The sequence below is a fragment of the Daldinia vernicosa genome, assembly GCF_022497035.1.
Source record: "Daldinia vernicosa strain CBS 139.73 unplaced genomic scaffold F5Y00scaffold_9, whole genome shotgun sequence".
In the NCBI taxonomy this organism is placed as follows: domain Eukaryota; kingdom Fungi; phylum Ascomycota; class Sordariomycetes; order Xylariales; family Hypoxylaceae; genus Daldinia; species Daldinia vernicosa.
In genome coordinates, this window is record NW_025953925.1 from 726,290 (window position 1) to 746,176 (window position 19,887).

At 47.9% G+C, this 19,887-nt stretch overlaps 5 protein-coding genes across 5 annotated transcripts; 3 read left to right on the forward strand and 2 right to left on the reverse strand.

The window, feature by feature from the left end:
* Positions 1 to 1,042: 1,042 nt before the first annotated feature.
* F5Y00DRAFT_259333 (DUF1649-domain-containing protein) lies at positions 1,043 to 1,973 on the reverse strand (the record flags this gene model as incomplete). The annotated part of the gene is made up of 3 exons (XM_048010856.1): positions 1,043 to 1,230; positions 1,309 to 1,647; positions 1,898 to 1,973. The coding sequence occupies 3 exons, from the start codon at positions 1,971 to 1,973 to the stop codon at positions 1,043 to 1,045; spliced, it is 603 nt and encodes a 200-aa protein (XP_047867773.1).
* Positions 1,974 to 2,674: 701 nt separating this feature from the next.
* On the forward strand, positions 2,675 to 4,465 carry F5Y00DRAFT_259334 (Peroxin-3; the record flags this gene model as incomplete). Its single annotated transcript, XM_048010857.1, has 3 exons — positions 2,675 to 2,832; positions 2,898 to 3,277; positions 3,336 to 4,465. 3 exons carry the CDS (start codon positions 2,675 to 2,677, stop codon positions 4,463 to 4,465), a joined length of 1,668 nt encoding a protein of 555 aa, XP_047867774.1.
* Positions 4,466 to 4,755: 290 nt separating this feature from the next.
* On the reverse strand, positions 4,756 to 6,021 carry F5Y00DRAFT_218477 (snare-like protein). The gene is made up of 3 exons (XM_048005620.1): positions 5,787 to 6,021; positions 5,249 to 5,692; positions 4,756 to 5,149 (listed from the first exon to the last, which is right to left on the reverse strand). The coding sequence occupies exons 1-3, from the start codon at positions 5,827 to 5,829 to the stop codon at positions 5,046 to 5,048; spliced, it is 591 nt and encodes a 196-aa protein (XP_047867775.1). The 5' UTR covers positions 5,830 to 6,021; the 3' UTR covers positions 4,756 to 5,045.
* Positions 6,022 to 6,540: 519 nt separating this feature from the next.
* On the forward strand, positions 6,541 to 10,031 carry F5Y00DRAFT_229412 (Pkinase-domain-containing protein). Its single transcript, XM_048006763.1, has 7 exons — positions 6,541 to 7,002; positions 7,135 to 7,216; positions 7,275 to 7,424; positions 7,482 to 7,875; positions 7,935 to 8,350; positions 8,399 to 8,536; positions 8,597 to 10,031. The coding sequence occupies exons 1-7, from the start codon at positions 6,824 to 6,826 to the stop codon at positions 9,365 to 9,367; spliced, it is 2,130 nt and encodes a 709-aa protein (XP_047867776.1). The 5' UTR covers positions 6,541 to 6,823; the 3' UTR covers positions 9,368 to 10,031.
* Positions 10,032 to 16,914: 6,883 nt separating this feature from the next.
* F5Y00DRAFT_218673 (serine/threonine-protein kinase hal4) lies at positions 16,915 to 19,506 on the forward strand. Its single transcript, XM_048005621.1, has 2 exons — positions 16,915 to 18,960; positions 19,023 to 19,506. The coding sequence occupies exons 1-2, from the start codon at positions 17,614 to 17,616 to the stop codon at positions 19,152 to 19,154; spliced, it is 1,479 nt and encodes a 492-aa protein (XP_047867777.1). The 5' UTR covers positions 16,915 to 17,613; the 3' UTR covers positions 19,155 to 19,506.
* The last annotated feature ends 381 nt before the right edge of the window (positions 19,507 to 19,887 follow it).

Genomic DNA, 19,887 nt, shown 5'->3' on the forward strand with positions numbered 1-19,887 from the left:
CCCTTTAGCCTATGATCTTTAGCGGACACGCGGAAGCATGCGATAAGGCGTTGGTTGGATGAAGCCTACTTAAAAAGAAAGGAAGGCAGGGAAATCAAGGAATTGTATTGAGGCACAGTGCCTCCGGAGGAGTTTTGCGAGTTGGAGAGACCCATACTCGGTTGAGATGGGATTTTATTGCTCTAGTGATAATCTTTTCTGCTTTTTTTTTCTTTGCGAGGACGGACGGACGGACGGACAGCTAGGATAGCCCATGTACGGCGGACAATCATTGGAGTTGGGGTTCATCTTGCGATGCTTTTTCTATAAGTACCTACACGTAGTACTTAGTCCGGTCTTATACCGCAACGTCGACCTCTTATTTTTTCACCTGAACGATCTTGGATCTGTGTGATAGTCGCTATTTTTATGTTGTGACTTGTGTGCTGTAGAACATGTCCAGATGTTCACATGTCTTGACCAATTATAATACTCTCGTCACGACGCTCCCAAGGACTGCGTAAAGCTAGCTCATTCATGGTGCATACAATATATTTACTTACGATGGGGGTATCAATCGGTGATGTAGTTGTATGATTACACCGGCCTACCATGACGAAATCGAAATCCGCGAAGAAGCCCAAAGTCTATCATAAGGGGACCGGATTTCCCAGAGCGCCTGTTCCCAGCCCAAAAGTTATGTTAGTTAACATGAACGCCTTCCCTTCGCCTCGCTCCGAATATTTTTGGTGGATACTTTCTCCTTTCCTTTCCTTCCCCGATCGTCGGTTCGCGCGATGCGCTGTGTTGCCATTATAGCCTCCGCTCCCTCCTTAGTTGTTAGTCAGTTGGCTAGTTTAGATATTCCCGTCTCGACTAGCCTGTGCCTAGATTCTATGCGTGTCCTGTTCCTGCGCCGGCCTATTAGGTTATGTATATGTATATCCCGTATTCGCCTACGCAGCCATATATGTCTCTTTCCCTAGCTACAGCGTTGTTATCGATGATGTTGAGGTTATCTGGCGGAGGGCCCTATTCTAGTAGGTAGTATCGGCTTCAATACCTAGTATATGCCGATGCGGGTGGCCCAGCCTGCGTCCTTTTGATTCACGTTGATTTGGTAGGGGAAGGGGTTGGCCTCGCTGGTGGTTATGGGTGGGATGTGGTCTTTGTGGGTGTTGACGCAGGTAACGATCTTCATGACGCTTGTCAGGAGGGTTTGCTCCATGGCTTTGCGGACTTTGGCGCGTTCTATGTGGTTTGCTTGTTAGCGGATGTAATATGCCCTTTGTTCTATTATAGGATAGCTAGGATAAGAGGGAGACAAACCGCTCTCTGTGCGCGGTTCTGCTACGGTGACCTTCACTGTCCAAGACTCCCAGCAGACTTCCTCGTCGCCGCCGCCGTAGGGAAGATACCACGTCTTGCGGCGTTTCTTCTCGAAAAACTGGACCGAGATGTTACCGCGGCCGCCAGCGCTGCGGTGGGAATGGGTATGCGAATGTGTTCGTTCGGCATCGAGTTCGCGCGCTAGCTCGGCGGCACGCTTCTCGATCATGGTATCCAACTCGGCATCTTCGACGTACGGCAGGGTGATATCGAGGACCTCGCGCGAGCGCGGCAACAGCGAGGGGAAGAAGCGATGGAAGAAGATGGTGTGTAAAATTCCTATGTTGGGAGGTTCTATGCATTAGCCTTTGCTTGGGTATGTAAACATATATTTATAGGTAGGCAGATCTGTGGGGAGACGCAGAGGTGGATGCGGGATATGGGGATTTGGCTTCGTGGACGACGGCGGATGGGCAGATGGGCAGATTGGCGGATAGACGGATGAAGGAGCGAGTGGTGATGATGATAGGTAGACGGCAACGATGATGACGGTCGCGGGGCATATGATTGGATGAATGGTTTTTAATACCTCTTACTACATCACGGACGGAAGCCGGATCGGCAAAAGCCTCGAGGATGAACTCTTGAGGTGTTTGTTGTTCCATAGTATACCTAGGAGGTAGTTTACCAAGTTGGGGATGGTTCTGGGTTGTTAGGAGGAAGTTTAGGGATTGTTGACCCTTCCCGAGGTCGTCTATCAGCAGACGCCGGCACGATGGATAGATGATCATCAGTCTGATGCGTCTGATGGGAGGATGGAGGATGGAGGGGTCCCGACAAAGGGGCTGAGCCGGAGGGGGAAAGACTTGGAACGTGGGGTGAATGGAATTGCACATGTACAACGAGTACATGTACTACATACCTAAGGTAACCACATGCGTCATATTAGCCACATCTATCCTGTGGCTTCTAAACCCCACACTGGAGGTACCTATGTATGGAACCTTACTATTATGTACCTACCTATGTACCTAGTAGTTAGCTGCAGGGGCTACGGACGATCAGGCGCTTATCTTATCAATTGCTAAGGTAAGTACGGAATAGACGACTCGCGCGCTTGGACCGAGGCACACGTCAGAACTCAGAACCTCCGAACTCCATTAAATGTAATTTCCAGGTGAAAGGACTCGCTGCAGGTTGGCTGCATACCTCAACTCACAAGCTCCCACCAGAGCCTTCCAATACAAGCCTTCAATACAAGCCTTCCAATGCCAAGTTCAATGCTAAGGTACCTGACCTAAAAAGTTACAACGGAATATTCACCTCAAAACACTTCCACTCCCCGAACCTTCTTCAGGGGCCCAGCATGATATCAGCTACACGGCGATGGCTCCGCCGTAATAGAACCCCAATAGCCATTGGTGTTGGTGTCATTGGCGCTGGCTACTTAGCCACTCAATATGTCTTGAACAAGATCAACGACGCGCGCGAGCGCATGAGTAGCGATCGTATCGCGAAGGAGAAGTAAGATCGCGTTTTCACAGCCTTCTTCGAGAACCCACGAATAGACCCTTCTAATAATTCCCTAGCCTTCGACGTCGGTTCGAGCAGAACCAGGAAGACTGCACATTTACAGTTCTGGCATTGCTGCCGACCGCGACTACGAATATACTCGAGACTATGAACACGGAAAAGATTACACTCGAGATTCAGCAGATGAAAGGCAGTAAGGCCCTGCGTAATGGTGGCGAATCGTCAGCTGCACCTCCTAGCATTGCTGATACTACTTTAACCGAAGAAGAGGGAAAGAGTATCGCGAGTTTACCGAGCGAGAGCGGCGCATTCGCTAGCCAGATGACAATATCGTCTGCGTCCAATGCCGGAGATGGCTCCCAAGATGGCGGTCAGCAGTCTGTGCAGAGATCAAGAAAAACGAAGAGACAGTTATGGGATGATTTAACGATAAGCTGTGAGCCTCCCTTTTCAACGTCGGATCTCTGTTTTTAGGCTGATTAGTGTTTCTCTAGCAATAACACGTGCTTTCACTCTCGTATACACGTTGGCCCTTCTTACCATGCTTACGCGGGTCCAACTCAATCTTTTAGGGCGACGTAGCTATTTATCAAGTGTGGTGTCTCTAGCAACAGGAACAGCACAGTCGACGATAAGCTTAGAAAATAACGATGATGACAACACGGAGCACGCATACGGTAGCGATTTTGAGACGAACCGGAAATACCTGACCTTTAGCTGGTGGCTGCTGCACCGCGGCTGGGTTGAGATCATGGAGAACGTCGAGGGCGCCGTTCGCGAGGTCTTCGGACACCTTAGTCCCCGTGACCTGCTGAGCTTCGATACCTTCTCACAGCTCACGCTCGAGGTTCGTAAGAAGATGGAGAGCAGGCCAGAAGAGACCAGCGAGTCGAGACCAGGTTCCAAGTGGCTGCCATTCCTACTGCCCCCTACTAAGATGGAAGACTTTGTCCTCCGGGAGTCGGGCGTTTTAGGTGACAACACGGCGGCATCTGCTCAACCGGATGGCTCATCAGCATCGTCGGATACGCCACTCCGTCGTCTCCTAGACGAGACCTCGGACCTCATCGAGTCTCCTCCTTTTACGCGCGTTCTGACGCTCCTCCTCGACGCTGGTTTCTCTACTCTTCTATATAAGAAAGTACTGCCGGGCGCCTTCCAAACGCCAGGAACACCCTTCACCGCCCCTCCCTCGTCTGACTTGGGAGCGCTAGTCGGTCAGCAGGCAGCCGTGAAGGCAGCCGGCTCAAAGGTTGTTCTATTGCCTAAGATCCTATCAGTACTTACGCGACAAGCCCATGCCATCGGCAATGGTATGCCCAACGAGTACCTGCAGGAGATGGAGCAGGTACGCGACCTAGAAGCCTTCGCAGCCGTTGTCTATTCGAGCAACTGGGAGAATGAGATCCAGGACTCGGAGAACCTAGCTGCGGCGCGGGCCGCTGACGAGACGACAAGCAATAGCAATAGCAATAGCAATAGCAATCTACATGTCCCAGAAGGCAGCAACGTGGGTCGGTTCTCGCAGGTTTCTACTCTGGGCGAGGAGAGCATGGTTATGGTCGACCCGTCGCAGACGCAGTCCTCATTCGAGACGGCATGGGATCGAGCAACGGATCGGTAGAAGTTAGAAGATGAGCGATAACTATGGCATGACAGAACATGATTACTATGTGTACTGTGGATACTGGTTCAACTAGGTATAACGAAATGAATTGGATATTGTTGGATCATGCGGGGAGGAACATAATGGGTTGGTCTTTTTTTTTTTTTTGCGAAGATACATTATAGCGTATGTATTACGACTGCTGGCTTTTCAAATAGCTTTACATAGAGGGCTACATACATGTATATACATGCACCAGTACTGCGGATATCGAAGCTTCAAGTAAGCCTCTCGGTTCCGGAGGGGATTTAATGATACCATCTCTAGCTCTTTAACTCCAATGCCTTGTTTTGCAGTTCATGCTGACTCCAAATACTTGGGCCGCGTGTACGCCGCGCCGGAAAAGTGATGCACCTCTACGGTAGCCCTCTACCCACCCATATATATCCTCTCTTCTGGGACACTTATCCCCAGCATTGATTAATTCTTCAGCGTCCAGGCTGACCGAAAATGGATTGCCTAAGGGCTAAGTTCACGTTCTCGGCTACCCAAGACCGGCATTATGCCATGCTTTTCTATCCTATATCGGAGCATGCCGTCACATCAGGCCTCTAACAAACTTATCTAGCCCCATCTCGAACATCTCGTTCCGCACGCCTTCGCCGCCTTTGTGCTCGACTGGCGAGAGGGGGTTCTTGACGACTGGGACGTAGCGATGTTAGCATTTTTTTTTTTCATTTTCCAGGGACACGGCGTTTTCCCTTATCCAGCAATCTTGTACAATCTCACGACTAGACTCACCGTACTCGACCCAGAGGTTAATGTAAATCTGGTGTAGAACGTTGCGCATGCTGAGGGCGCCGGGCTCGGTGAGCATGGCGAAGCGCAGGTTGGTCGGGGTCTCGTAGTAGTGCAGCTTGTAGTGGGCGGTGCGGAAGGCGATGAAGGCGTCGTCGTCGCCGCCGAGCTTGCGCACCATGTTCCGCAGGCTGAAGACGGTGCCGAAGATCAGCTTCGCGTCATTCTCGTTCTTCCTCCGGGTGATAGCTGCGGCGGCGGTGGCGGCGGCGGAGTTTGCGGGAGGGGTGGTTGTAGCTAGGGGTGCGGAGGATGGTGCTGCTGCTGTTGTCGTTGTCGTTGCTGCGGCGGTGGACGGGGGCTGTTGCGATTGCGGCCGCGACGGAGGCGGGCCGGCGATGCTGGATGATGGCCGGGGGACCCAGAGCTTTGAGTATACGCACTCGGCTGCGCGGTGTTGGGGGGTTAGTTAGGTATTTACATAATAGAGAAGAGAGCTACGTGTAGGTAGCATCCAATCCAGGACCGAGGTAGTTCTTACTATGGCGGTCGAAGATGTAAAACGAATAGACTTGTATAGGCATGGCTGCTAGTAGCTACTCCAGCGCGGGTCGCAAGCTGGGGAAATCACATGCCCGTGACGGACGGGACGAGAGTGGGATAAGGACTTGGGACTGGACTGGATCGGACTGGATTGGCTTTTGCTTGTCGCTGTTGCGGTTTGACGATGCAGGTGCTAAAAATAATAATGGGAACGGGGAACTGGGAATTGAAACGGCGGCCGGCAAGTCGGCACATGCTATACTATGTACCTAAACGTACTTGAACCAATATTTGCGGGCCGGTCCAGGGGGGAAGGGTCCAGCCTTCTAACCTTGAATCTTCAGAGCAAGACCAAACTTACAGTAGCGTCGCTACCTATCAACTGATGTACAATATTAGAGTAGATGTACCTAAGACATCTAAAAGTATACTTGACTTTTCATAGTTAACTAGTTAAAACATACCTAACCTTAAGTACACATCATCAACTACGTAGCAATCGAAAAAAAGGGTCACCGCCTACGTTCTGTTCTCAACAAGAGACCCTATTTCATTCAATTCAATTACCGACATCATACCATACCATATGTATAGGTAGGTTAGGTAGGTTAGGTATTCAGCTGTTCAAGGGTTAAGCATGCTCTTATCTTCCAGTTGTTAGATGTGATACTGCAGCAGCAACAGGGATCATGGGACTGCAGTTGGGGGCCATGATTTGCCCAATCGCCGAATTAGCTCTGCCTTTGGGCTGAACCTCTTATAAAATCCATTGTGCCGGGGCCCGGGGGAGTTGAGAAGAAGGAATGGTGCAGAAAGAGTTGAGAGTACTTCGTATCTATACCTCGTATCTATATTCCGTACCTTTCTACTACATATTTTATCCTACCTTTGGCCATTTTACTGCTCATGTTTCTCTCTCTTATTTATGTTCACTACATAGTAACAAATTAGAGAGTCATGCGCCAAGAACATAGTCGACTCTTCAACATCTGATGTTCGTCATTCCCTCCAACGGATAAAACGAAACCGCCCACGATGCAAACCTCATCTAACGCAGCCTCGGCCACCTCTACGCCAGCACCCAACGAGCTTATCGAATCAGGAGGATCCGAAGAGCGACTATTCGATAGTACGCATAGCTTGCCCCTGTCTCCGCATATTACGATCCAGCAAGATGCGGATGGGTTCAACCGACCGTCCTTTGCCCCTCACTTGTGAGTCTTGGAAGCATATTATACTATGTATAAAGTCGAGACTTCGCCGGGTTTGCCCCGCGATTTGTCTTGGCCGTCTAGGTAGTGGATTGTATGTGGATGTGTGGCTAAGACATCGAACACTTCTCCTAGATCTGCGCCCCCCGACGTACCTCATTTCCAAAGCCCCATGAGACATCATAGGAGGACGCCGTCTCAGCATCGTGAAGTGAAGGTCCGTAGAGAAAGGGATGATACATACTGCGCCGTCGTGAACTGAGATCCCGTCGCAGGAAACACTCAACGCCAAGACCGAGTATACCAACGATGAGACAGATGGCAGGTCGCAACAGACCATCAACCAATACACCATTCGAGAGGAGATTGGAAGAGGTTCCTACGGTGCCGTACATCTTGCTACCGATCAATTCGGAAACGAATATGTAAGCGCACGCGGCCGGCTTTGGGTTCATGAAGCCATCTAACCACTCCTCGTATAGGCTCTCAAGGAATTCTCAAAATTGCGCCTCCGAAAACGAGCCCAGTCGAATATCTTGAGAAGACCCGAAGGTGGGAGGCCGCGCTCACTTGGTCCGGGACAAGGTCTTCACAGCGCCCACAGAAAACAACTCAGCCGTCATGAAATTGCCGAAGCAAAGGACGCCCTCTTTTTAATACGAGAGGAGGTTGCTATCATGAAGAAACTTGACCATCCTAACTTGGTACAGTTATTCGAAGTATTGGACGACCCTGAAAACGATTCATTATACATGGTACTGGAAATGTGTAAGAAGGGTGTTGTTATGAAAGTCGGTTTGGACGAGCAAGCAACTCCCTACGACGATGAACAATGTCGTTTATGGTTTCGCGATCTCATCTTGGGCATAGAATACCGTAAGTTCATATTGAGGTACGGGTCCTGCTGAACGCCCACTAACCCCATATTATCCTAGTGCACGCTCAAGGTATTATACATCGTGATATCAAGCCCGACAACCTCCTACTAACAGAAGACGATGTACTCAAGATCGTCGACTTTGGAGTGTCCGAGATGTTCGAGAAACCGGATCACATGGTGACCAACAAATCTGCAGGCTCTCCTGCTTTCTTGCCGCCCGAGCTTTGCCAAGCCAGGCATGGTGATGTACCCGGCAGACCAGCTGATATATGGTCCATGGGGGTTACTTTGTACTGTCTCAAATATGGTGGACTGCCTTTTAAGCGGGACAATGTGCTAGACATGTACGATGCGATCCGTACCGAAGAAATTCGAATACCCTCCGAGAACGAAGATCCAAACTTCGTAGATCTCATCACCAGGATTCTGGATAAGAACAACGAGACAAGACTGACTTTACGAGAAATAAGAGTAAGTCTACCCCATCCCCAGTTAAACAACGAATACTAAATTAAGCAGAATCATCCTTGGGTCACAAAAGGAGGCACCGATCCCTTGCTCTCCGAGGAAGAAAACTGTTCAGATGTGGTAGAGCCACCGAACGCCCTAGAAGTCAACCATGCATTCACGCGAAAGATGGACCACCTTATGTGTGTGGTAAGAGCTATCTGCCCCTATAATACCCATTTTCAAAAACTTACCTGAGTTCGATCTTAGTTGAAAGCAATTCGTCGGTTTAAGAGTCTCATTTCTAAAAGTAGAGTTGCAACACCCGAGATTAAAGTACCTCAAATATCTCACGCGCCAGAAATCGTACAAGAGGCCATCCCGGAAGATACAGGAACAGCCGCACCCTCGATTTCAGAAACCTCGACCATCGCGCAGCCGACACGTCAAAGATCGATTGCGGAAGAGGCTGCGGAGCTTGTCAAGCAGCGTAGAGCTTTCCTTGAAGCTCAGAAGCACGCATCGACTCACCCACTGGCATCGCCCGGGGTGGAAGAGAAGGGCCAGGCCCACGACCCAACGGATAGGGCACCGCTTTTCTTAGGTATCGGTACGGGAGGACACGACGGATTCACTTCCTCTGAGGCTCCGGTTGATATTGTGTCTGACTCGCCTACCGGTATCGATTTTGATATCTATGACCGTGCTTTTGAGACGGAAATCAAACGTATCCGTTCCGATAAGAAGAAGGGTCGAGCCAGAACCTATCTCACGAAACTTGTAGGTCCTCAAGAGAGGGGCAAGTATGCCGGCGACGATTATATGGTATTGGAGGCTACGAAGTCACCAACCTCCAGTTCGCCAGGTTCAGGGGGAGGGTTGAATTTGGTAGAAAGAACGATGGAGCGTATGGACCGGGAGGGGCACGAAGCTCAGGATGGTGCCAGGAAGGCATTCGATGCCGCCAAAGAGACGGGACATAGGTTCGCGAACCTCGTCATGGCCGCGACCAAGGACCGAAAGGAGAAGAATACGAACTAGAAGTGAAGTGAAGTAAGGCTTAGTGAGCATTCCGAAGTCTCCGGGCGTGACGAGCAGCGTAAGGAGGAGGCGAAAAGGAGTATGATATATCGTATTCAAACCGTCACGATATGACGCATCACTCGCTCGCGAGTAGTTCCCTCCAGGTTGCTAGTATATCTATCCAGGTAATAAAAGAAGCAAAGGGCGATAGAAACGCCGTTGCGTATACGTACCTACCTAAATCAAGCAGAGCGGGCGTTTCGGTCTGGGTCGGAAAGACAGGAAAAGCGGATTTGTGGGACGGGCGGAAACGATTGTCGGTTCTCACCACACTCTCAAATAATAATTCTAGTGTTGCGCGGGTTCGCGGGATTACATGTGATAGGAGAAAAATAGGAGAAGCCGTCGATCAAGCTGGACTGGTTATTATGGTGTTGAGATATCTACATAGGTACCTAGGTACGTAATTCAAGCACTTGATAGGTTAGGAAGTAGCCAATAATCAAGCTCCAGCGTGGTAGTAGGTATCTTCGCTTCTCCCTCGGATGTAGCTACCGAAGGGAGTTTGAGAGCTGTTGACTTATTCGGGGCATAACTGTGTAAATCACATGTATAAGGTTCTATTTGTCCGCCGCGTCTGCTTACCTGCCTACCTAGCTATACATACCCTAGGTACTCTTCGCCTCTCTCTCTCTATGTGTGTGTGTGTATGTGTGTGTCTAGCCCCTGGACAAGCAGAGTGATGATATGTATGTACTGCGTAGCATATGCATTGCATACCTACCTAGGTACGCACCATCGCATTACTTGCAGAGAGTGCGGCGCAGATTTTCTCGTTGCCGATTTGAGGAATACTTGCTCAACGTACTTACATATGTAGTATGTAACTGGCCTCCCACATAGACATGTATACCTACCTAACTTACCAGGTACCTACCTACCTATATATGTTCCGCATAGGTTGGTATATAGGTTAGACACATATATCGACGGATAGATTGGTACCGAACGCAGGACAGACGGCATTCCTCACCGCGGGAATAAGCCAGCCCAGCTCACCGCACCTCGGTGCTTGTACATAGTATACGTGATATACGTAGTATTATTACCTTAGGAGAAGAGAAACACGGAAGGGAAAGGGGGGGAAGACAACTGGCCAGCCGGCGAGCAGGGAACGTAGGTACGTAGGCAAAGTCGAAGACAAGCCAAAGAAAACGCAACATTTCGAACACGTGTAGGTGTTGATGAATATAGTAGGCAGATGAAAAACAAAAGGGATGACATGATGTAGGCTACGTTGGCGAGGCTGACGGGCATGTCTTTAAAGCGGTCATACACCGCTAATCATCCGTTTACCTAGGTAGCTATCATCGCCGATATGTTTTATAATAGGTAATACAATAGGGGGAGACAAGGGGGCAAGGCTGTTTAAAATTTATATTCCTTCGGAAAGATAAAGAATGAGGGATATACCTGGCGTTTTATTAGTAGGCATTCCTTAGGGGAGGGATGATGAGCAAATACCTATATCAAACTTGCCTACGTAGACTTATTTGTTTTTGTGTGTGCTTGCTTGTCTTGTCTGTTAGAGGGAAGACTTACAGCCATGTAAGTCAGTCCTAGGGCTATCGTCCGCCTCGCGCTTTAGAGACTGGAGTCATCCCCTCCGTCCCTCCAATGCAATCCTTTTTCATCTCCCTGGCTTCCCTCTATCTGCTTCTACTCATCTTCCTCTTTTCTCCTGTGTCGCCTATGCATGTTTGTATATACCTTAGGTATAGGTATCTGTGTATGTAGTTAGTTACATAGTTCGAAAGTAACCAACTCCAAAGCCCTACTCTACCCTCTCGAGGTAACCTAACCCCAGGCTTCTTTTACTGCCGCACCACACACCCAAAAAAAAACAAAAAACAAAAACAAAACAAAAAAGAAGCCGGCCCCGTTAAGCGAGACAGATCTAGATCCCTCCCCGTCAAGCCTGGCCTTCTTCTGGCACTTTCGGCCGATGATTCCAACGAACCGAGTGCAGACCTTGGCGCCGCGCCCCTTTTTATTTTTTTTACTTTTCGTCTTGGTGATTGCAGACCCGTTTACTCGAAATCTTGAATTGTTGTCTTGCTTGGCTTCGGCAATTGATAACCGGGGCGGGAACGGCCCGCCGTAAGAAAACGCCAACACTTGAGCGTATGTACTTATTTACCAGTCGCAATCCAAAATTGATGGCCGGGTCTTGGCATTCTGAACCTTTAGGAGGCTGCTCGGTCAATCAGCTAACGAGACAGGTATTCGGTGATACAGCCGAGTACCTATTACAGGTACCTAAGGTAGTGTCTGTGCCGTATCGTTATCTTGAGGAGCTAGAACTCTTAGTTAATTGTTAATCACCGTACAAAACTCCGCAACATCTGAACACCCCCTTTTCTATATCCCTGACCTTCTTCGTAGACTTCTTTACCTTTCGGGGATTACCTTACCAGCCTGAAACATCGACATCCCACGTTTTTAAACTTATCTAGGTACGTATTGTACATGAGGATACACCAACATTCCGCGCATATTTTAAGATACCTAGGTGAGATACCTAGGTACATATATATGGGGACGAGGGATTTATCGAGACAATAGCCGCAACCCGCATGGATGGCTACGCCGGTGATTGGGCCTTGTCCCTAAATAGCAAGTACAATATGTACATATAAAGCTATCCCGCATATGACGCCACTAAGCGACCGTACGACTAGCAGGGGACTGAAATACCCCATCTGATCCCCTGCTCCTTAACATCTTACATACCTCTTTACTAGGTAGTAAAGAGGTCTTGTGTGGTTGTATATCCCCAGGTTTCCCCGTCTCCATGTATAAGTCATGTATGTATAAGTGCGCGAATGGTATGGAATGCCACTATACACTACTATACGTGTGACGATCGAAGCGACTGGATAGCACCCCTAGGATCTAGAATCAGTCGATAATTTCCCCGGTAATCTCGTCTGAATTAATTGCGCCGTGTGGGTGCACAACAAAGGCCGGTTGCTGTTCACGTTACCATACCATCTGATGTTATAATGACTAGCCAGGCTCAAGATGGAAACCCTATCCGACATATCGAGGAGCCTTCTTGCTATGCCTTTACGGTACCCGTCATTATTCTTCATACCCCATGGACCCGTATCTGCGTTTCGCAGGCAAGTTAACAGGTACTGAACCTCAAACCATACATACTCTTCGGTTGGTAGATATCGGACATCTTAAACCACCCCGCAGAAGAACGAGAGAGCATCAAGTTCAAAGTATTGCTTGCCCGACACGAGCGGTGTGATATAAGATGCGAATTCGGAGACTTTTAGCTTAATCGTACCTAAGGTATAAGGTATAAGCAATCCTGATTCAGGACTGCTGAATATCATTACCTGGGATGCATGGCGAATAGGAAGTGAACTGGTATAAAATTGGAACGATGCTCAGGTCGGAAACGGGGGAGCTGTATGCTTTGCGGCGTAAATTAGGTTAGTAATAGTAACATCGAATATGGCCACGGTGATCGGCACAAAACGCATCGTGCGACATGTGGTTATCGGGATTCTAGGCATCTGATCTTCATTGCATGGTGACCAAAAGCCTTGGCATTGATATCTGTCCGCTTCGGGTTTGTCGATGGACATGCTGACATGTAAGAATTTCGTCGTTACTTTACTTTTTCTTCCTCTTCTTTTCTTTTCCCTGCGAATGCGCCGTCGCGGATGCGGGACGCGCAGGATGGTTGCAGATGAAGGAACGGCCACTTGACAGGAACGTATTAGATGGCCAGTTGCTGCTGATGGGATGATCAGATAATGCGTGTTCCCGCCGTCGTTTTACATCCATACCTTAGGTACCTACCTAGGTATGCATTAATTCGCAAGGATGGATGAAATACATATGTACGCTGGTCGGATTGACATCCTAATTTGTTACACAGTAGATGCAGACAAGCTCAAGCAGAAGCTTGTGAAATTGTGAAATTGTAAAATTGTGAAAATCAGATTCATGACGTCAGTCACCAAAACAGTAATAAATCCGGAAGACAATTCGAACGGAGGAATAACCGCTGGGTAATATGTTCGATGTGAACTACCCCGATGTTTTCCTGTAGGACATCGTGGTTGGCATTAATAACTGCAAATTGGGGCCAAGAGCCAATCATTCTGGTAATCAAGGCCGCACATGAGATCTCAGTTTTCCTGAGTAGATCGGAATAGGTTTCTGTCATAACTTGTCAACCCCTCCCAAACTCCTGGGTCCAATTGAGATCTCATGTAGTCGAGAGCCAAGTCTCCGTAGCCCTATGACACATCTGTAGTAGTACGGATTACGCGTAGGGAAACTTCCGGATGTCAGAACCGATTCGGGGCGGAAACCTTAGGCACCTAATCCACCTATTTATGTAATCGTATAAGCGGATATGCAGCTGCTGTGGAGGCTACATAGTATTTGGAGGCCTCCTAGGTGATAATAGGCCAAAGAGAGGGAAGCTTGGCGTATGGGTGGAACAGCTCTGGCCCGCGTAAGAGAGAAAGCTTTCATGCTTGACTCGGTTATGCATGTACTGTAACTGTTAGCTACAGCTATAAGCTGCCTAGGTATGCAACTATGAATAAAAAAAATAAAACTTTCGACAATTCATGACTGGCCTGCTGCAGCAAGGATAACAATATGTATAGTGATCCATCAAAACAGCAGTCAAGCAGCAGAGCAGTAACAGTACAGAAAGAGAAAATAATTATGACCCTTTTACTAAATCCTCGACGCGTATCGGGCTCCCCTGTCTGTACCTACATACCGAAGCAATACCTGGCGGAGAAGCGGTAGGATATGTAGTAGTATAGTAGACAAGCTTGTAGCGGTGAGCGTATCAGGATTGGTTATGTTGTGCGTTTAGAATGGCGCCGAGTTCAAGGCGATCGATAGTCATGAATACTCGTAATATGTGGTCCTAGTGCGGCATAGCCGAGCTAATAGATTGCAGTACGAAGGCGGTCCAGATCTAGTCGTTCTAATATCTCCTTGTTAGGTTTCAGTCTTAGTCCTGGGCGGGAAATGCCTCATCCAGTACACGTAGTCAGCGGCAGAAAAAAAAAACCATCATCCAACGCTCAGATAACAGTTTGTGATGCTCCCGTAAGCTACCGTAATCAGTTAGATAGGACGTCGTCCTTCCGAGGTGGGTATGGTGCCATTGTGAATAAGGTCCCTTTGATGTACAGTCGGTAGTCCGACGGAAACCTCGAAGATGAAATATAAATATAATAGAGTAGTACCAGGATAGGATAAAAGAAAAGAGGTAGAAATGCCTAACACATGAGTTCCGTCATAGGAAAAGAGGGTACATATCTTAAAGGGCAAGAAAGTTAAAGTTCCTTTATTATTTGGTGAAACGAAATAAAACGAAACAAAACAAAAAACGAAACGAAACGAAACGAAAAAAAAAACTGATGATAATATTAAACTTATCCAGACTGGGCAGAGGCGGTAGGGCTCACAAGATAGATCGGGAACAAAAGTGTCAGTCGGGAATAATCGTTGTTAATCTGGCATGAGGCTCTTTGTGAACTAGGCGGGTTGGATGGCCTCGTGGCATTCTCGATACAACACAACATATGCCTTAGTTAATTAAGCGAGGGTGTGAATATTATTTATCTTTCGTCTTATTAGGATGGGGGGATTAGGGGGGATTGATGGGAAGTCGAAGGGTAGTAAATGGGTAGTAAATGGTCAGATTGACTTAGATGGTCTTCGGAAGGGATGGATCGTGTCACGATGCTCTTTCACTTATTAGATGCGAACAAGGTTACCTATTGTACTACCTCCTAAAGCCATCTATACCTTAGGTACATTAAGGTAGGTACCTATGTACCGTAGCTTGCGCATGCAGATTCGAGATAGATCGCCTACTGGGGAACTAAAAGCCCACCAATTGTAGCTTCTGCAGTTCCTGTTACGTGCAGATGTCTCCATCGTAGTTGCGACCTCTCGCGTAACCGCTTTATACTGGGGTAGATATGTACCTAATGTATGTACTGGATACGAGCCCCTCGGGTTCCCTCTCACGGACACAAGTCCATATATCGCTACATATGGTAGGTAGGTAAGACTTAACGTCAACTTTAAGTGGTAATCACAGTTTTAAGTATCTAAAGTAAAAAGGAATACATCTTTAAGTTTTCATTTCGAAAAGCCACTTATACATAGGTAGTTGCTCATGTAACTAGGATATACCTCTAATGTAAGCAATATATAATGTCGCGTTTTGCATTATGTACAATTAAGATTTAATTACCGAATGATATTCACTTACGAGCTAGAGGATAACATGTATATTGTGCATCTGAGGTGCGTCACTCGTCCCGCAGCTGAGCCTAGGGTTAATTGGTTAGTCCTGGGCACATACGTAAAGTACCCAAATAGGCAATGCAAGTTACATGTAAGGAAAAGTGTCAAGCTGACTACATACCTCATATGTATGTACAGCCTACATAGCTTTTCCTAAAATAAAGTTTAGATAAGTTGTCAAATACGACGTATAGCAACAACGGGAAGGTACTATGTACAATACAGAATTAGCCATACAGCCCGTATGTACTGCCAGCACGACAGCCAGAAGTCAGAAGTCAGAAGCCAGAAGCCAGAAACAATCCCACTCATTAGCATGCATCCCGCGCTGCATTGGTCATACCTACATAGAGACATGATCACCTTCACCTTTCCTTACTTACCTACTTACATATTACATGCTTGGCCATACATACATAAACACACCTATACCTAGGTAATAATAGTAGAAAAGTTACCTCGTTAGTTTTCCCTGCATAACGCAATTGTATGAATTGTATTGTATATACATACCTACATACAAAACCCTGACATCACCTACACCGCAGAGCGTCCAATACCCTTTTTTCTGGCCCTCCTTTCTCGCGAGCAACAATCAATCGGTTCGTTCCTAGAATTGAAAAAATAAAAATAAAAATCCGTTTGGTTTATTTGCGGCCTCTCCACTTGGATCGTCTCAACCTGGCTTCCCACGAATCTTAATTCTAGCTGCTTCCGTCCTCCTCCGCGCACACTCTCTTTGGTCCTGGCTTCTGACAATGACAGTCTTCACTTCGTCAAAACGTAGTCTAGTTAGCCATCGCCCGCGCCTCCTCTAACATTAGCTGGAACCCTTCCAAGGTTCCTATCGATTCGCCTATAAGAAAATCATCATAACGTCGCTGTCTACGGACCCGTGAAATCGGCTCATTGGCGACGTACTCCTCCTAGCTTGAACTAGAACTGAAACTGAAACCAAACCATCATCGTCATCATCATTATCATCATCATCATCTCCGAATCTCTATCCCTTCTTGCCTGCGTGACTTACATACCTCCACACTACCCACAACCCGTTACGTCGTCAGATCCCCCTTACTGCTGCTAAAAGAAGAAGATACCTACATGTAACTTTTAGCCAGCTGCCAGCTGTACCGACATCACCTACCTACATACCTAAAGGCACTGTCCTACTCAACACCTCGATATTAACTAGCGCCAAAAGGACAAGGCTTTTAAAACTTTATCTAATACTTCCACGCTATTCATTAGGGAGACACAAACAATACCACTTAAAAGCCTCTTTTTTAATTTTGCATTTCAAGACTTGTTTATTATTCATTCACTCATTCATTCATTCATTCATTCAATTCAATTCATTTATTTTTCTCTCTCCCGCATTACCATCAACCACGAAATATCGATCCTATCTCCAGCAGCTCTCCAATAGCAAACCCGCACCATAACCACTTTTAATAGTTTAGACGACCTAAACTCTGCAGCGCCGAGAGCTAGACTACTAGTATTACACTACTAGTATTACAGTAGCCCAGTTCGCCTCCCCACACTCTTGCCCTACTTTGATTATTAACTTTCCTGTCACCGGAAACTACAAATTGCCATCCGCCCGCTTCTAAATAATTTCTTTCTCATTCTCGCTTCCCTATTGCGAAAAATCCCCCAACGCGATCAAAGCTGTTTTGCAATCCGTCTTTAGTGTCGCCAACACTTGGGCGCAGCCCACCAAGGCGACCTCGAGCCGCCAACAATCCTTCTCGATTCGCCGAATTGACCCTCCTCCCTCTCTCTCCACGCCGCTTCTCCGTCGCCAAGTCACCTTTTTCCTATTCGAGACTTGATCCATAACTACACACCCGCCCGCCCAAGTTAACGAATTCGCATCGCCAATTTTAGAAATGTCGAGCGCTTCGGAAAAGACGGTCTCTCCTAGCGCCTCCAAGCAATCTTCCATAAAATCAGTCGAACTTTCCACGCGATCTCCGAAATTACGACCACAAAATGGAAATGGAAATGGACAGCCCATTGGCGACGCCTCTCATGCCGAGGCTCAGCCGAAGCAACCCGAGAAGGCTTCCATCAAGGACAGGTTAACCCGAATGTTTTCCAATAAGGAAGATATACCTAGATCCGTCATTATCGATACTATGCAACCATCTAAGCGCATCGTTGCGAGTCCTGCTCCTAGCCAAACTGGTGTTAGCACGCCTGCAAAGCCAGGCGGACTGGCCCGTAAGCCATCCTCTGCCGATCCACCTGTCCCATCTAAACCAATACCATACCAGCGATTCGTTGCGAATCCAGACGTCCCCGGCGGCCATGAACACCATCTCAAGGGTAGCAAGCGACAAGAGAAGCTCTCCGATATGTGGAAGTCTCTACTTGGGAGAAAGCAAGACCAACCAGCAGAAGCTGATTTGTCTTTGGTCTCCAGTTGGGTTGACACCCTTAAGCAGGAGAAAGAATCACTGGCCAGCGACAAGAGAGGGGGTCCGAACCAGAGCATTACTCTGGTCGAGAAGTATGGTAAATGCCAAGAGGTGGTGGGTCGTGGTGCTTTTGGTATCGTAAGAATATCGCATAAGAAGATGGAGAACGGAGAGAAGCTCTTTGCCGTTAAGGAATTTCGTCGCCGACCAGAAGAGACGGAGAAGAAGTATAGCAAGCGCCTGACGGCAGAGTTCTGCATATCTTCCTCTTTGCGCCACCCGAACGTCATACATACGCTCGACCTGCTCAAGGACCAAAAAGGTGATTATTGCGAGGTTATGGAGTATTGCTCCGGTGGTGATCTCTACACGCTCGTCCTCGCCGCCGGGAAGCTGGAGGTGATGGAAGCCGATTGTTACTTCAAGCAAATGATGCGCGGCGTTGAATATCTACACGAGATGGGCGTCGCACACCGCGATTTAAAGCCCGAGAATTTACTTCTGACGAGTCATGGTGCCTTAAAAATCACGGATTTCGGCAACGGTGAATGCTTCAGAATGGCGTGGGAAAACGATGCCCACATGGTGTCGGGTCTCTGCGGCTCTGCACCTTATATCGCTCCGGAGGAATACATCGACAAAGAATTCGATGCTCGTGCCGTTGATGTCTGGGCTTGTGGTGTTATTTATATGGCGATGCGAACCGGACGACACCTGTGGCGCGTTGCCAAGAAGGATGAGGATGAGTTCTACGAGCGGTACCTCGAAGGACGCCGCGATGAAGAAGGTTATGGCCCGATCGAGTCATTACACCGTGTAAGTTTTCTTCAATTTTGCAGTAGCTTATGATTGCTACAATCCTAACGAATAACATGAAGGCTCGTTGTCGCAATGTCATCTACTCTATCCTAGATCCCAATCCTGCGCGACGTATCACAGCATCGCAGGTTCTCAAGTCCGAATGGGGCCGCGAAATTAAGCTCTGCAAGGCCGGCGAAGAAGGTCTCTAAGCGATGCTGCTCTTCACGAGCGGCATCTCTTGACTAAGGGACGAACTCTTCTATTGTTAGACCGATAACCGATCGTTATGGATTGTTTTGTCCCTTTGGTGTCCTCAGCTTTACAGAAGATGACGACCCTGACGTTCTTCGCCACCTTTCCGGGGAGACTGCTTCGCTATCAGCCATATTAAAAGCATCAATCAGACTCTTCACGGCTCAGGTTTCCTTTGATCTTGCATGGTGTTCCGGTAAAATTACGATTTCCTGCATTTCGCTTTTATTCTCAAGTTCGTATTTTTCAGTATACATTTTAGTCTCGATACTTCGGACCACGGCACCAGGATTCCATCGCGCAGGCATCAAAACAGGATAGGTAATAGATGCGCCATGCGCACTGCGAGTGAGCGCCAACAGAAGCGGCTCTTATCATCCGTGTAAAAGGATAGAAGCATACTCGCATTTTTCCTGGTCAGCTGCAAAGAAGGGGAGGGGAACTGGGCGGCTAAGCTGTGTTTTTTTTTTTTCTATTTTCTCTGCTCGCTTGTTCGGTTACCTAGCACGTCTTTGAGGGCGGATGTAATAGCCATGATCCGGTTTGTTCATTAGAGGACTCGGATTCAGAGCATTTTAGATACCTAGGCGATTCAGTCCGAATTCTGAGGCTTGCCTTGGCGTCTCGTGTTTAAGGGGTTGGAGGTTGGCATTTACCAGCGATGAAAGAGCCGTTGGATCCGTTTGATCC

Coding starts and splice junctions, on each gene's coding strand:
- F5Y00DRAFT_218477 (XM_048005620.1), bottom strand. CDS start 5,829: ATGCCTATACAAGTCTATTCGTTTTACATCTTCGACCGCCATA. Junction 5,693..5,786: donor TTACATCTTCGACCGCCATA/GTAAGAACTACC, acceptor AACACCGCGCAG/CCGAGTGCGTATACTCAAAG. Junction 5,150..5,248: donor TAACCTCTGGGTCGAGTACG/GTGAGTCTAGTC, acceptor GCTACGTCCCAG/TCGTCAAGAACCCCCTCTCG.
- F5Y00DRAFT_229412 (XM_048006763.1), top strand. CDS start 6,824: ATGCAAACCTCATCTAACGCAGCCTCGGCCACCTCTACGCCAGCACCC. Junction 7,425..7,481: donor ATCAATTCGGAAACGAATAT/GTAAGCGCACGC, acceptor CTCCTCGTATAG/GCTCTCAAGGAATTCTCAAA. Junction 8,351..8,398: donor TGACTTTACGAGAAATAAGA/GTAAGTCTACCC, acceptor TAAATTAAGCAG/AATCATCCTTGGGTCACAAA.
- F5Y00DRAFT_218673 (XM_048005621.1), top strand. CDS start 17,614: ATGTCGAGCGCTTCGGAAAAGACGGTCTCTCCTAGCGCCTCCAAGCAA. Junction 18,961..19,022: donor CGATCGAGTCATTACACCGT/GTAAGTTTTCTT, acceptor AATAACATGAAG/GCTCGTTGTCGCAATGTCAT.